Source organism: Podarcis gaigeae, assembly GCF_964106915.1.
Source record: "Podarcis gaigeae genome assembly, chromosome: 16".
NCBI classification, from domain to species: Eukaryota; Metazoa; Chordata; class Lepidosauria; order Squamata; family Lacertidae; genus Podarcis; species Podarcis gaigeae.
This window is the reverse complement of record NC_139693.1, coordinates 2,834,526-2,849,631: the sequence shown is the minus strand read 5'-3', so window position 1 is coordinate 2,849,631 and position 15,106 is coordinate 2,834,526. Positions and strand designations below refer to the sequence as shown.

Genomic DNA, 15,106 nt, shown 5'->3' with positions numbered 1-15,106 from the left:
TAAAATCAGAAAAGTTAACATGGTGATGGATAGGAAATCCCTTTTTTAAAATTTAATTGCAGCTAATCGCAATGGAATTATTTACAATTACTGGATCAGCAAAAGAGACTTGTAAACATATATTTCTTTTTTCTTCTCTTTCCTTCCTCATGGTATATAACCTTGATTTCAGAGGGCTTGTGAGCATGAGAGGTATCTGAGCACGGAGGGAGAGAGAGATAGATTATGGTTTGATATCCCCAGCCCTCCATCCTTAGGGGAGACATAGGTAAAAATAAATACAAGACCTTCTGTTTTGCAGTGGGGGCAAGCGGAGGAGTCATGAGTAGGTTTTGGTCTCTGGGCTTGTTGGGTTAACTTTACACACACCAAACTACTCAAGAGGGGAGAGTGAGCGTGGGGTGTGTTTAAGCAGAAAGGGAAGAGAAGTATTTTGGGTCTGGGGTCTGACAGAGCAGAAAGATAAGGAATGGGTAATTCAGTCAGTACCGAGAATGGGGAATTTCTGGTAAGCAAGGAGCTTAACCTAGGAAGAGACACCCTGTGTTTGGAGATCCAGCTTTGGTGAGAATCCTTTGACTTGCCCTCTCGGCGAGCGTTGAGTCCGTTCCGTGCCTTCGGATCACCACCCAAACAAACAAGGTCTGGACAGCAGCTCTGTGTTACGGCCCTGCAGGACAACTGGGTGTATAAAACTGCAGTTGGCCCTCCTCACATGTTTGGATATGGAGATACGAAGGTTAAGGTCTGGTTTCTCTCGCGATTTTTTTGCCTTTCTTTCACCCTCTCCAAAAAACCAAAGAATGGATTCGCATGGCGAGAGGGGGATGAGCGGAAAGATTAGCTGTGAAACAGCTGGCAGAAAATGTGGTTAATCCAAAAGATCTCTTGGCCGAAATGGACGCAGGTGGCTTCAGGAATGCTGGGAAGTTTTGGCGGCAACCTCGCGGCTGATTTGGAGAGAGAGTTGGGGCTGATTTGGAGAGGTGGGCAACCCAGAGATCTTGCAGCCGGCCTCTTTATGGGGCATAGGCTGCATCCAGTCTGTCTGTCTCTGCTCATCTTGTGAGGGATACGCTGAATGACAACGGGAAGGAGTATCGCATTTTCATTGCCCTCCAGTTCTGGCTGGCCGGATACTCAAAGTCCATGTGTTTCCATTTTCCCCACTGGGTGGTTTTTGGTGTCCTGCTTTGAAAGGCTCTCCTACATCAGCCAGACTGTGTTGCCCAAAGGGAAGCTGGCAGGAAACAGTGGCCAAAAGAGTTCGGGTTTAATTTCAGGTTTGCATGTGGCTCTTCCTCCAGAGAGGACCTCTCCTAACACAACCAGAAAAGCCTCCAAGTTTTTGTTGCTCTGTCTTAATCACTTCGGCTGGGGTCCCTGGAGCCTCACATGCCATCTTAGGCTTAAAATAAAAAGTTTTCTCATCGAGTTGTTGGGTTATTTTGACCCCCTCCTTCCTCTTAGAGGTTTCCTCCATCCTCGAAGCATTTCTGGATCCCTGAATGGCAATTCCAAGATACTTGGGGGGTGGAGGAGAGGCACATTTCCCTTTGATATGAAAAAATACAAGTTTCCACTCTGATCCATCCACCCCAAATGCAGATACGGCGGGCGGCGATAAAGTTTCCAGGAGAAGAGAAGAGGGAGAGCGGTTTTGCGGTTGTTGTTTCCAGGGGTGGGGGAATATGACGACATGCTCTTTCAAAGCCCGGTGGGGAGAGAGGGCCTGGACAGGCTATTTTTTTATTTCCACCAGTGCTCCTGTGGCTTTAAACAGCAGCATATCTGAAAAATATTGACACCTATAATCTCTTGCATGCCTGCATCGTATGATTAAAGGTTTCCACTCCTAAATGGTGGGCCGGTTGCTGATATTTGCAGCGGCGAGTATCCAACAGAACCCCCCACCTCTCCCAAAAAAGCTACTTGTCTCAGGGCAGCGACTCGTGCAGAGCTCCTTTGGGCTTGGGTTGTTTTACACTAGCCTGCGTGGTCCCAAAAAATCAACCTTTCCGTTTGAGCAAAGCTTTCTCTCACCTCCTGAGAGGTTGCCTGGATCGGTGTAAGAAATTGGGTGGAGAGTGGATTATCGGAGGCCCACAAGCTGCCCGCAAACCCCTATATTGGCCCATTCCTTAGCCCCCCCCAAGTCCCTAGGTTGCTGCACCCTAACAGTGCAAGAGCAAAAGGGCTGAGGACCCCAAAGGTGAGGCTGGGTTCCTCTCCGGTTTGGTCCTGAGTCCATCTGTCTTGGCGTTTCTTCTATCCAAGCTTGCCTTGTCCTAAATTTCTTCCCGCCTTGAATCTTGCTTTTTAAATTATTATTCTAAGCAGGGCTTTCTTGAGCTGCATGTCTTGGTGACTTCGGTTCCCACAATGCAGTTCTTCTTGGCTGGGTTGGGGGGAGGGAGGGGGCAAGGATTGGAGTGGACGGAGTGGGGAGTGGGGAAAGCCCTGTGGCTGGCAGAAGGGGAGATATATATATAGAGAGATATATAGTGAGCCCGTCTCATCGCTCATCCCGTCCTCAAAGAGGGGCTTGGTTGGAGCAGCTGAAGGGGGATCTTCCGGGTCTCCGGCCAGTGAGGAAATCGGTGCCCCTCGATCTCAGAGAGCCAGTGGCTTTCCTATTATCTACGAGGAGGAAGAAGAGCAGAGGAAGAGAGGAAGGGGGCAGGAGGGGAGGGGGAGACATCAAGGGGGCTTTGTTCCTCCAGTAAGCTCCAGACCTAGAAAAAGAGAGAAGGGGAAACAAACAACAGAAAAAGAACAGAGATATATATATTAAACGTCTTTCTTTCCAGCTAAAGCCACTGGGTCACTGAGAATCTGAGGTGCTCGGAAGCCTAGGACATGCAGACAGAGGAGGGTGGTTTGCGTGGAGTCCTGGGATCGAAATCTTCCCCTCGATTTCTGCCCAACCTGGGTGAGGCGGCCATGTTTGAATAGGCTGCGTCTTCTGCAGCTGCTTCCCACTTGGGGGGCCACAGAAGAGGCTCCCCTGGCCTCCAGAGTCCTCGCCCCCCCTTGACTGTGCCAGAGGATGTATGTCAATAAATCTCGTTTTGAGGGTGTGTTGCGATTCCTTCCCTGGCCGAACAACGCAGCCACGATTAAAACATCTAGTAAATTTTGAGCAGTCAAGTAAGGATGGATCCGACATTTATGCTCCATCACTTTCTCATTTCCCCCAGTCTTAAATTCAGTTTTCCACGTGTTCCTCAGCAATTTGCACATTCTTTATTTCTTTTAGAGAAAGCCTTGCAAAAATTCGTGTTAGGGGTGAATTTTTCATTGCGCACACATTGTTGTGCGAGGTTTGGACTAAAAACGAGCATATCTTTGCAAGCGATTTCCACGAATCGGATGCATTTGTTTGTGTGTGATTCACACTAAAGTTTGCATCTTGGTGCAGACTTCTATCTAGTAAGAATTTTGCACTGCAAAGTTTGGAGAAGCACGAATTTTTGTAGGATTGCTGCGATTCGGTTCACGTCTCATTTTGGACGGTGCGAATTGGGTGGATTTGCATTCAAAAAATGCCAGCGAAACCCCCAGGGGGAAGGCAGCTGGTCTGCGCTCCGTAAACGTACATTAATAATAGTAATAAGAACCTTTTAGGAATAGCCACAGAAAAACGCCTGTGGTTAGATTTGCAGGACGAGGCAATGGCGCTGATGGTGAGTCAGATCTTAATCTTACTCCTTTCTGTCTCTCTGCCTCCACCCCACAAAGCAGGGCAAATTTCCCTCTGTTCCCCACCAACACCGTCCCAAGATTCCAGCAGACAGAGTCCCCTCTAGTACAAGACACCCGCTTAGGACCATCCAATTAGCTCTGTTCTGCCATTTTGCCGTGTCTCCAAAGGCCATGGAGAATGGCAAGATGGCAGCCGACGAGGAACCTGATCCCATTAGGGGACTTTCCGGAGTTTTGGCTTTTTATGGAGAGTGGTGGGCCGAACCCTGCTCTCAGGTTGTCACATTCCACCCCTCCTTCATCTCTGGAGGAGGCAGTTGGCTCCTATAAATTGTGGTCAGGGAAGATTCCCCCCTTTTCTTAACCTCTGCCCCAAACTCTGTTTTGGTCTTAAAGATAACCCTCGTGTTGTTCTACCTGCCTTGGGCTTTAAAATAATAATAATAATATTTATACCCCGCCCATCTGGCTGAGTTTCCCCAGCCACTCTGGGGGGCTCCCAATCAAGTGTTAAAAACAGTACAGCATTAAATATTATGGGGGTTTTGACTCTTTTTGGCTTCCCCCCATCTTAAAACCCCAGGTTGTAGCCACGATAATCCACTCAAGAAAGTTCTTTAAAGAATGTTGCAGTCATGGGAGCGGTGGAAGCAGAAAACGACCCTCCTTTTCTGGGTGGGTGGGTGGGTCTGTCGTGTCTGGCGGTTTGAAATGACCGGTTTGATGGGCCTTGCTCCCCACCCCCGTTGAGACGCCGCCCTGTGGAGCCCATCACTGGGGGGGTCCGGCCTCCACACGGCCTTGGCCACGAGCCCCACCCCACGAGGCTTTATTTTTTAGCAACTAGAAATACAGACACACACACACGCACGCACACACCAACGACGACGACAAAAAGAAAGAAAGCAAACACACGGGAAGAACCCATGACGACAATAAAGAACGACGACGAGAAAAGAAAAGGTAGAGGCCTTTTTTTGGAAGCTGGGGATTCTCATGGACAAGAACAGCCCGGCTGGCCAAGCACAACAACACATCGGGATGTGAGATTCCGCAGGCGGCAACGGTTGCCCTGGAACAGCCAATCAGGAATCTCCGGGATGGATGGATGGATGGCAGTGGTACCCAATAGGTTTGCAGAAGGGAGTGATGATAATAGGGGGCCAGGGGGGAGAGAAAGAAGTTCATGCAGCAGGTCAAAGAGATGGAGACGGGGTAGGGCAGTGGGTCAGGCAGGCAGGCAGTCCAATGGGGGTCAGGATGGGGCAGAGGACCATGAGTGTTGAGAGGGCAGGTAAAGGAGGAGGCAGGTGAATTGTGAGCACAGCCCACAGGGTGGTTTTTTTTTTGGGGGGGGAGAGGGTTGGGGGAGAGAATCACCTTTGCCACACAAGACTGTTGACTTGTGTCTTTTTCCTTTGCCCCAAAGTAATGGATGCAATTTGGGGAGGGCCACGAACTCGTGGAATATGATGCAACCCCCCTTTTTCTGCTGTTCTCAGACCTGTGCTCCAAATCACTATGGTTGCAAGCCCTCCTTCAAAACCCTGGTTTGTGATGGGAACAGCTCCTGACCCGTTTCACTGGGTACCATATTTTTTGCTCTATAAGATGCACTTTTCCCCTCCTGGAAAGTAAGGGGAAATGTGTCTGTGTCTTATGGAGTGAATGCAGGCTGCGCGGCTATCCCAGAAGCCAGAACAGCAAGAGGGATCGCTGCGCAGCGCTCACTCTTGCTGTTCTAGCTTCTGGCTTAGCCCCTCAGTCTCTTCCCACACCTCCCCGAAAAGCCCCCAAGAGCCACGATCCCTTTAAAGAGCCACGCAGAGTGTGTGTGCGGCTCTTGGGGGCTATTCTTGGGGGAAAGCCTGCAAGTGCCACACACACGCTCCATGCGGCTCATGAAAGGGAGCGTTGAGCAGAGCCTGGGATGCATACAGGCTCTGCTCAGCGCTCCCTTTAAAGAATATTTTTTTCTTGCATTCCCCCTCTAAAAAATAGGTGCGTTTTATGGTCAGGTGCGTCTTATGGAGCGGAAAATACGGTAATTATTCTGCAGTCATCAAATCGGCACTATGTACCTAAACCGGGTGGGCAAGGGAACCCAGTCTTGGCCTTCCTTGGGTGTGTGTGCCCAAGTTGGCCTCCAAAGTGGTTTTATTCAGACCACACCTGCCTGTCAACCAGGTGATATCACTGTGGGCAATACGCTGGCAAATCAGACCCCTGCAGCTGGAAGAATTGGACCCTGCTTGTCAGTTGGTGAGCAGAGTGTTCCTGTTCAGTTTGCAGGTGGCCAAAATACAGGGTGCAGTTTCTTTGCTTCCAGTAGCTCTGTGCTATGCTTCACAGTCCCAACATAACGCTTCAAAATGCAGCGTCTTGTAATGTCACTGCGGTTAACCAAACAATTTAACCCCTGTGTTGCAAACAATAGTCAGTAATATCGAAGGCAACAGGATGACCAAATACAATGAGACGATATCAATATACACTCTTTGTATAATATGAAATATATGAAATCACATAAACAGAAAACTTATGAATCTCTGAAAGTCACAAAATATGCACTCTTAATGGATTTAATATATTTCATATTATATAAAGAGTGTATATTGATATCGTATCGTATTTGGTCACCCTGTTGCCTTGGATGTCACTGCTATTGACAGCTGTGTGGCCCCACCTTCCTATCCAATTTACACGCCCCGGGGTGGGAAGATTGGGATCTGGTCCGGCGGACCAGTTTACAGGTACAAAACGTGTGTCGAGTGCGCCTGAGATCCCATGTAGCAAAGGTGGTGGTGGTGGGGGGGAGAGAGACAGGATCAGGGAATGGATGGGAGAGGAAAGGAAAACTTTTAAATAATTTTTTTAACATTCGCCCACAGAACAAAAAGCACAAACCAATTGCACAGAGCCACCAGCCAAATGCGTCTGAGAGATTAAGAAACAACCGTACAGACAGGCAAAAAAAAAAGGAACAACACACAGCACAGGCAAGAAAATCATAGAAAAGAACAGGCCACAGCAATATGGTGACGACAGCGGTAGAAAAGGTGACCGAAACCAAATACAGGAAAATTGGATGGTGAGGCAGTGTTCTCAGGTGGGGCAGCTTGGAGTATTAAGGGATGGAAGGGGCAGAGGTAGCGCCCAGTTCAAAATCGAATTGAGACTCTCTTTTTGGAGTTTGGGGGCAGAGACGGGGGGACGTGTGGGTGCAGGGGGACGTGTGTGTGTGTGTGTGTGTGTGGTGGAGGGGGGGCTTGCTGTGCAGGGGGAGGCATGGGAAGGGGGGGAAAGGAGGGAGGGGGAGATAAGTTCACCAAACGAAAACTACGTTCCAGAAAATCACGGCACATCCAGTAAACGCTAAACCACGCAGACGTCATGCAAAAAGAGTGCAGCTCGGATCACATGACGTTTTTGTTTGTTTGTTCTTTCCAAATAATAAAGAATAATAATAACAATCACTTTTCTTTTTGTTCATTCCAGAGGATGCAACTTACAAGGGGGGGGCGGAGCTACGTCTCTCGCGACAGGCGAAGGGGTTGGCTTAGCAACAGAGTCGTCTCAAGATATGATTGCAACACCCTGTCGGAGGGAGGGAGGGGGGGAGAGGGGGGGAGGGAGGGGTGGGCGTGGTTTCGAGCAGCAAAGAAAAAAAACGGGAATTTGGTTTTCTTTTTGTTTGTTTTTTTTGTGTGTGTGTGCGCGCGTGGAAAAACGAACGGTTCTTTAATTATTATTTTTTGCAACTTCACCGATAAGAAAAGGGTTTTCTAAAAAATAAAATAAAAAGGACATTTAGTCAAACGACACTGCTTACTGACACATGGAAAGAAGACACGAGACAGGGGGTTTTTCCGGCTCTGGTCACTTGTAAACTCCCAGCATGCATTGGGAAGAAAATGGATGGATTGTGTTGTCACAACTTTCCTTTTTTAAGAAAAAATGTCCCTTGATTCTTTTAGGACAGGTGTGGGGGAACAAGTCCCAGTCACTGCAAGGGAGATTAGACTCCCCCCCCCCTTGGCTTAAAAAAACCCCAAAGCACAACCCACAACTGACAATGGTCCTTAAGTGAGACTGGTGACGAGGCACAATCTGATAATGACGAATTATACAAATCCACTACTTAAAAAATAACGTTCATCTCCATTGCACCTTTCCCAATTTCATCAAGCTGCCTGGCAAACAGAACTACAAATGTTTTTAATCTTCGTTTGTTCCCTTAAAAAAAAACAAAAGGAAAAAAACGATGCCCACCTGTCCAAACTCATTTCTGACAGTATTCTGAAACCCAACCACTGGAGATGATCCTTACTTGCCCTGGGCAACTAGGCCAACATGTCTGTCTGCAATCCAGCCTCTGTTGAACTTTTTGCCAACTCCTTGGGTTAAAAAGAATGAATTTGTAACACTCCAGAATGGGAAGGGGGCCATAACTGATGGAGGGTGGGAGGTTGGAGGAGACAACATCCCAGAACTGACTCCTGAAATTTAAACATACCAGGAGGAGAAAACACGCGCGCTCACAAGATTTCCTTGATTTGAAAACAACCACCCAGAAGGGTCCCCTGGGGGGATGGCCAGCACAAGAGGACAACCGCCACCTGTCACACCTGACAAAGAAGCGTCACACCCGGAGAGATTTATCTGTAGGTGGGGAAATGCGAACGAAAGCAAAGGCATGGTGTGACAGGTTATAATAATAATAATTTTTTATTTGTACCCCGCCCATCTGGCTGGGTTTCCCCAGCCACTCTGGGCGGCTTCCAACAAAGATTAAAAATACATTAAAATGTCACACATTAAAAGCTTCCCTGAACAAGGCTGCCTTCAGATGTCTTCTAAATGTCAGGTAGTTGTTTATCTCTTTGACATCTGGTGGGAGGGCGTTCCACAGGGCGGGCGCCACCACCGAGAAGACCCTCTGCCTGGTTCCCTGTAACTTGGCTTCTTGCAATGAGGGAACCGCCAGAAGACCCTCAGAGCTGGACCTCAGTGTCCGGGCAGAACGATGGGGATGGATGTCATACCACACCTAGACACTAGTGAATCCTGTCCTCTCTCCCCCTCCCTCCTCACATGCAGGTCTATATTGAGCCTCCGACCTAAAATACACAGCCACAACGGCAGGGATCGGACTGTCCAATTGCTCTTGACGCCTTTAGAGGAGGCTGCGCATGGTCTCTGTGTCGGGGCGCTGACTTGAGCCCCAGGTTATGGGTGCCCAATGGTGACATAACGTGACATCATGGCGTCACGGCATTTCCAAGGGCTGCCAGGGTCTCCGACGTTGTCTGGTAGAAAGCAGAGGTCGCGTCACAGCCCTGCACTGTGGGTGCTAAACACCCACGATTCTTTTTTGTGTGTGGGTGCCCTGTCACCCTGGGACCCCTAGACCTGGTGCCCAGACCAGGGACTCGTGCAGAATCACAACAGCAGCATCAGGCCCTGCGGCCTCAGAGGAGGCGCCCTGTGGCTGGCGCTGACCTCTTTTCCGAAAATTGCAAAGGTGCAGAGCTCAGCCACAGCGAGGCAAAGAGAAGTATCACCAGAGGCATTCTGGGTAAATAAAGATGGCTCTGGCGGCAGCCTCTTCAGCACTGTTAGCTGTTTCTGCTGCTGCCCCCCCAGTGCCCCCACACTTGTCCAGGCCCCCTCACTCTCAAATGCAAGAGCACCAATGCTTAATTTGAGATCTTGCCAACTCTGCTCTGCTAAGGCTGGCTGAACGTCACCGTACTCTCCTCGTATTTAGAACTGGTTGAACATAGATTTAAATATTGCCTTCTCTGCCCCCTCCACCTTGAAACATCTTCCACCCCCCCCAAAAAAAAATATGACCAGGACTGTGTCGCTCCCTAGTGGCTGGGTGGACACTGTGCAGAATAATGGCAGCCAGAACACACAGCACAGCGAAGGAGCAATCTGTGGCCCCCAAACTCAGGTGTTGTTGGACTCCAACTCCCAACAGCCCCAGCGGCTAGCGTGGCCCCCCCCAATGGGCAGGGATGGTGATGGAAGTTGTAGCCCGGCTGTCTCTGGAGGGTCGCAGGTTCCTCTCCCCAGGTCTTGGTGCTCTCCTGCGGACTAGGGCAAAACCCCCACTCCCCCAGCCAAAACGTGACAGCGGATTGCAACATGGGCTTGCAGCAACTGGTGCAATTGCGTAAAGAGAGATATTTTGCATTTGGAGCTCTCTGGGCCTGTTGGGTCCTGCATCAACATGTCCCTCACAGAACGGGCAGAGGCTACTCCACCAGGAAGGTGTTGGGGTCAATGGGCCAGGAGTTAAGGAAAACAAGCTTTCTCGGAAGAGATTTTACGCTGCAATTTCCCTCTCGGATCCTTGCAACCGGCCAATCAATGCATTTCGAGGGACTTCTGGGGTGCGGGGGTCAGGTGTTGTGGCGCTGTGGTGCCCTCCCTCCAACCCTTGGCAGACGAACGATGCCCAATATGCCCGTCTGCCCCAGCGGTGTCTCCTAATCTCCCTCGCTTTGGAAGGGGGGGGCACCCACCTGATGGGCAGCTGGTTCAGTAGGGCCGGTTGGCGTCTTTAGGCCTCTTGAGCTGGACTTTGAGGCGTTTCATCCCAATCTGGAAACCGTTCATGGCCTGGATGGCAGCCTGAGCGCTGGCGGGATTGTCAAAACTTACGAATCCTGCAAAAGGCGGAGGGGAAACGGAAAAGGAGAAGGGAGGATGGGGTGGGCGAGGGCCTGCTGTGACCTCACAGCATGCAGACGGAGACCGTCCCCCCCCTCTGTAGAACCCACCCCTTGCCTGGTTTGGTTTCTAAAACAAAGGTTTAAGTTGATAGTCCCTATGAGGGAGGTGGAGAAGGCTCGCTGGGGGGATGTTTTTCTATCTGCGTGCCGTGTGCGAGAAGGCCGCTGGTTTTTAGCCTCTGCGGATTGCGGTCCCCCATGATTTGGGGGGACCCTAATCTCTTCCCCCAGAACCCCGCTGAGCTATCCCTACCGAAACATTTGCTCTGATTAGTGGCCCGATCCACAAAGACTTTGGCGGAGATGACGTTTCCGAAGGGGAGGAACATCTGCAAGATCTCAGAGTCTGTGAACTCCTGCGGCAGGTGGTAGATGAAGATGTTACAGCCCTCGGGACCTGGGAGAAGACGGCCATGTTTCAAGATAAAGGAAGGCGGGAGGGAGGGAGGAGAGAGAGGGAGAGAATTGCTCGTTGAGAACATGCTGGAACACAGAGGGAGCTGGCTGTGCAATCCACATCCCCCGGAACACTTAGATGGAAGAAGGTCCAGGGTTATAAAGAGCTGGACTAGCCGCCTGAGAAACAGTTTCTATCCAAATGCGATTTTGGTTTTAAACGCAGTGTAAGGAGTCTCTGGGATGTGGGTGGCACTGTGGGTTAAACCACAGAGCCTAGGACTTGCTGATCAGAAGGTTGGCGGTTCGAATCCGCACGCCGGGGTGAGCTCTCGTTGCTCGGTCCCTGCAGTTCGAAAGCACGTCAAAGTGCAAATAGATAAATAGGTACCACTCTGGCGGGTGGCGTTTCCGTGCGCTGCTCTGGTTCGCCAGAAGTGGCTTAGTCCCGCTGGCACAGACCCGGAAGCTGTACACCGGCTCCCTTGGCCAATAAAGTGAGATGAGCGCCGCAACCCCAGAGTTGGCCACGACTGGACCTAATGGTCGGGGGTCCCTTTACCTTTACCTAAGGACTCTCTATGGGAGTATATTGTATTTAATTGTCGGGTACCAGAGTTTTTAGGGGGCTAACCAGGCTGGGATAGCAGCCTTATTGATTTTTGAATGTCTGATGTAGATTTTTTCAATTTCGTTGTTCTGTATGGGACAATGACAATAAAGATTATCGTATCGAAAGCGAGACATTGCCGATGCCTCAGGACCTCCGCTGAGGAAGCGGCGGACCGGATTCCAGAATGTTCCAATGGAAATAATGTCTGCAAATCAACGGCAGCTGTGGGGTGGGTGGGGAAAGGGGCTTGGTGTCCCACCTACCTTCCCGTTGCTGCTGCTGCTGCTGTTGTGGAGGCGGCTGCTGGGCGATGATGGTGGCTGGCTGTTGCGGGAAAGCCGGGCTGACCAGTCCGTAGGCGGCAGGGTAGGCGGCTGTGGGGGCAAGCGGGGCAGAGTTTAGCCTAAGCTCCTCACATTGGCCGAGCAACGGGCAGAGAGAGAGCGACAGGCCTGCAGTGTTGCCCGACCCGCAGAAGGACACGTTGCGGGCACTGCCCAGGCAGAAAGGCTTAAGGCGCAGAGCGGGCACCGTGCCCTTCTAGGAATGGGCAAAACCACCAGCGTTCCTAATCTTGTGTATTTCTGAACCATTTTTTTGCTTGCCAGCATTTTATCCTAAGGTACCCATTTTTACATACAGGTATCCTTAACACACATTTTTTAAAAACCAGCAGTTTACCCCATTCTTGGGAGAATTTCTGCATGTGGTTTTCACCAATACATGCATATATTTTTCCGTGTATAAGACTAGGTTTTCCCCATAAAAAATAATGTGAAAAATTAGGGGGGAGCGTCTTATACATAGATATCTTTCCCTCCATTTCCTTAAATCTGAGTCCCCCAAAATAGGGGGCATCTTATACATGGGGGTGTCTTATAGATGGGTAAATACAGTATATATATTTTAAAAACGCGCACTTTCCTCTATTGTGCTTTTTTTGTGTTTGGAGAACTGCATGGTGAAATTTGAAGCGATGCAAACTTTGAAGGCCAGCTGTGTTTGAGTTCCCATCATTATTCCAAGAAGTAGGCATGAGGGAGCTTTGCGAACCAAACCAAATTCCTCCCTCCTCTCTGGACCCTTCTCAGATCTCGCTGGACCACAAACCCCGCAGTTCCTGAGCGCCACTAGCCTGTGGAGTGCCAGAGACATTCCCCATCCCCGACGTAATAGATGTGGCATTCTGGGAAAGCCAACGAGTCAACATCCCTGGTGCCATCTTGGCCATAGAGCAGGGACCAGGTCTCTGGTGTTGCCTGGCAACGAGGCCTTGGCAAAAGGAGACATATCGGCCCAGAATCCTATAGATGCCCATTCTCCGCCCCCTACCTGTATAGTGCTGCATCCCGGCATACGCCTGCTGCAATGGGTCCACGGGGGCTGCTGGGCTCTGTGCTGTGTCAGGGGGAGAAGAGGAAAGAGTGCGCATTTATGAGACGATAATGGCCTGCTTCACACACAGAAAGCGAAACAAAATCTCCAAGTCGGCGTGCCAGTCCTGGTTTTGTTTCCTAAGAACCAACCACATTGTGCAGCCATGGTATGCTGCTGAATAATTGGGTGCACTCTTCCCACCTTGGATCAAATCTATGGTTCCGGGTGCCCTAAGAAAGCTGCAGAAATGATCTCTTTCAGCTTCTGCCTTCTGGAAGAAGGTAAAGGGTTTGATGTATTACAGTATTGTTTGATGTATTACAGTATTTTAATATTTTGTTCTAAGCCGCTCAGAGTGGCCGAGGAAGCCTAGCCAGATGGATGGGGTAAAAATAATAAATGATTATTATTACTATTATAAAGACTAGGACTAGCCGCCTGAGAAACAGTGTTTATCCAAATGCGATTTTGGTTTTAAATGCAGTGTAAGGTAGTCTCTGTGGGAGTATATTGTATTTAATTATGGGGCATCAGAGTTTTTAGGGGGCTAACCAGGCTGGGATAGCTGGGATAGCAGGCTTGTTGGTTTTTGAATGTCTGATGTAGTTTTTTTTCCAATTTCATTGTTCTGTATGGGACACTGACAATAAAGACTATTGTATCGTATCGTATTGTACGGTTTTTTAAAGCTGCGGTTTAGCGTTGCGTCGGAATCCAACCATCCTTTTCTTTGGCTGCCTGGTCCCAGGCTCTATATCTGGGGCAGGGAGCCACGCTCTGCAAAAATGAGCAGTGCCGTCTGGGGCACAACTCGAGGCTTCTTAGGCAAAGCATGGTTAAAGCAAACGGCAGCTGAGTGTTACGTGTAAACACAGCCAATGCTATTTCAGATTCCTCAAGCTCCGGCAGCCATCAGACCAGGTAACCCTCAAGTAGGACATGAAGCAATTTCCCTCCTGTGCATGGAGGCTCCATCACTAGATACTCTCACAGCTAATAAGCGTACCAGAGGAGCCCTGGTAATTCAGGTGAAAGGTCTACAACTTAGAGCAGCAGTTCTCAACCTTTGGGTTGGCAAGCCCTAGGCTCTGTAGTTTAACCCACAGCACCACCCGCGTCCCTAATATAGGATTACAGTGGTGCATTTGTGTGTGTGTGTGTGTGTAGATCTAGGTGGTCTCAAGGACTTGGGTGTCCAGGAAAGAAAGACCGAAAAACGGGGGACAAGCTTTGTATGATCAGAGGGAGAAGAAGACCCCAAGAAGCCTCAGATACCTGGGTATGGGTGGACGCCGTTTGTGTAAATGGCCTCGGAGGCCGGCTGCCCCGTGCTCTGCGTGGGAACGGGGCTGTAGCCGTTGACGCTGAGGGTGGCTGGGATGGCAGACACTGGCGTGGCGGCAATGGCAGGTGGCGTGCTGGTCCCTGTGGAAGAAGGCAGCGGAAGGTTGGCGGGGCACCAAAAACCTCACCAGGCCTCCGTGGTGGAGCCGCTCGTGCCCATAAACCCCACAGGTCTGCCCTTCTTGAAATCACACAAACGCCAAAGTTTACTCCTCTACACAGCTCAGGCTGTCAGATCCGCGTGCAAAACCTCAGTGGGAATAAACGGTGCCAGGCTTTGCATAATACATCGTGCGTATTTTGGGCTGCTTTGCACCATCTATTCCGGCTAGAATTTCGCCGCCGCTCACCAAGTTTCAAGGGTGTCATAAGGACCGGAAGCTGGATTTGGAAAAAGAAAAAACAGGGAGCCCCTCATATTTTGGACTCTGGTTGAATTTCGCCCAGATCTCTTCTCGCAGCCCCATCTTAAGATGAGCTCTGACTCCCCCCCCCCCATTTGAACTTTCCTTCTTAATAGCACGAAGGCTGAGAGTGCCTATGAGCAGGAAGTCAGGGGAACTGAATTCCCTTGCCTTAAAAAAAACTAAATACCGTATTTTTCGCTCCATAAGACACACCTTTTCCTCCTAAAAAAGTAAGGGGAAATGTGTGTGCATCTTATGGAGTGAATGCAGGCTGCACGGCTATCCCAGAAGCCAGAACAGAGAGAGGGAGTGATGCGCAGTGCTCCCTCTTGCTGCTCTAGTTTCTGGCTTAGCCACGCGAAGCCTCTTCACGCCACAGGGAGCCTTCATCCCGCTGCCCAGAGGAGGCTTCGCGGGGCTATCCTTGGCTTTTGCGGGAGGTGGGGGAAGGGACAGAGGGGCTGCCCTCTGTCCCTCCCCCCACCTCCCGGAAAAGCCCGCAAGAGCCACGCTCCCTTTAA

At 50.1% G+C, this 15,106-nt stretch overlaps 1 protein-coding gene across 3 annotated transcripts in view; it reads right to left on the bottom strand.

Moving 5' to 3' along the window:
• Positions 1-2,300: 2,300 nt before the first annotated feature.
• The window catches only part of CELF3 (CUGBP Elav-like family member 3), an 82,300-nt gene continuing 69,494 nt past the window's right edge, over positions 2,301-15,106 (bottom strand). For 2 of the 3 annotated variants that reach the window (XM_083715883.1, XM_083715885.1), the window contains exons 8-13: positions 14,110-14,259; positions 12,790-12,855; positions 11,721-11,831; positions 10,702-10,845; positions 10,239-10,382; positions 2,301-2,735 (exon numbers count right to left, since the gene is read on the bottom strand). In XM_083715883.1, coding sequence (XP_083572009.1) covers positions 10,255-10,382; positions 10,702-10,845; positions 11,721-11,831; positions 12,790-12,855; positions 14,110-14,259 — 599 coding nt within the window. In that variant the 3' untranslated portion in view covers positions 2,301-2,735; positions 10,239-10,254. Of the gene's footprint in view, positions 2,736-6,517; positions 7,303-10,238; positions 10,383-10,701; positions 10,846-11,720; positions 11,832-12,789; positions 12,856-14,109; positions 14,260-15,106 lie in introns of those variants that run through there. The other variant, XM_083715884.1, reaches the window with a different exon arrangement.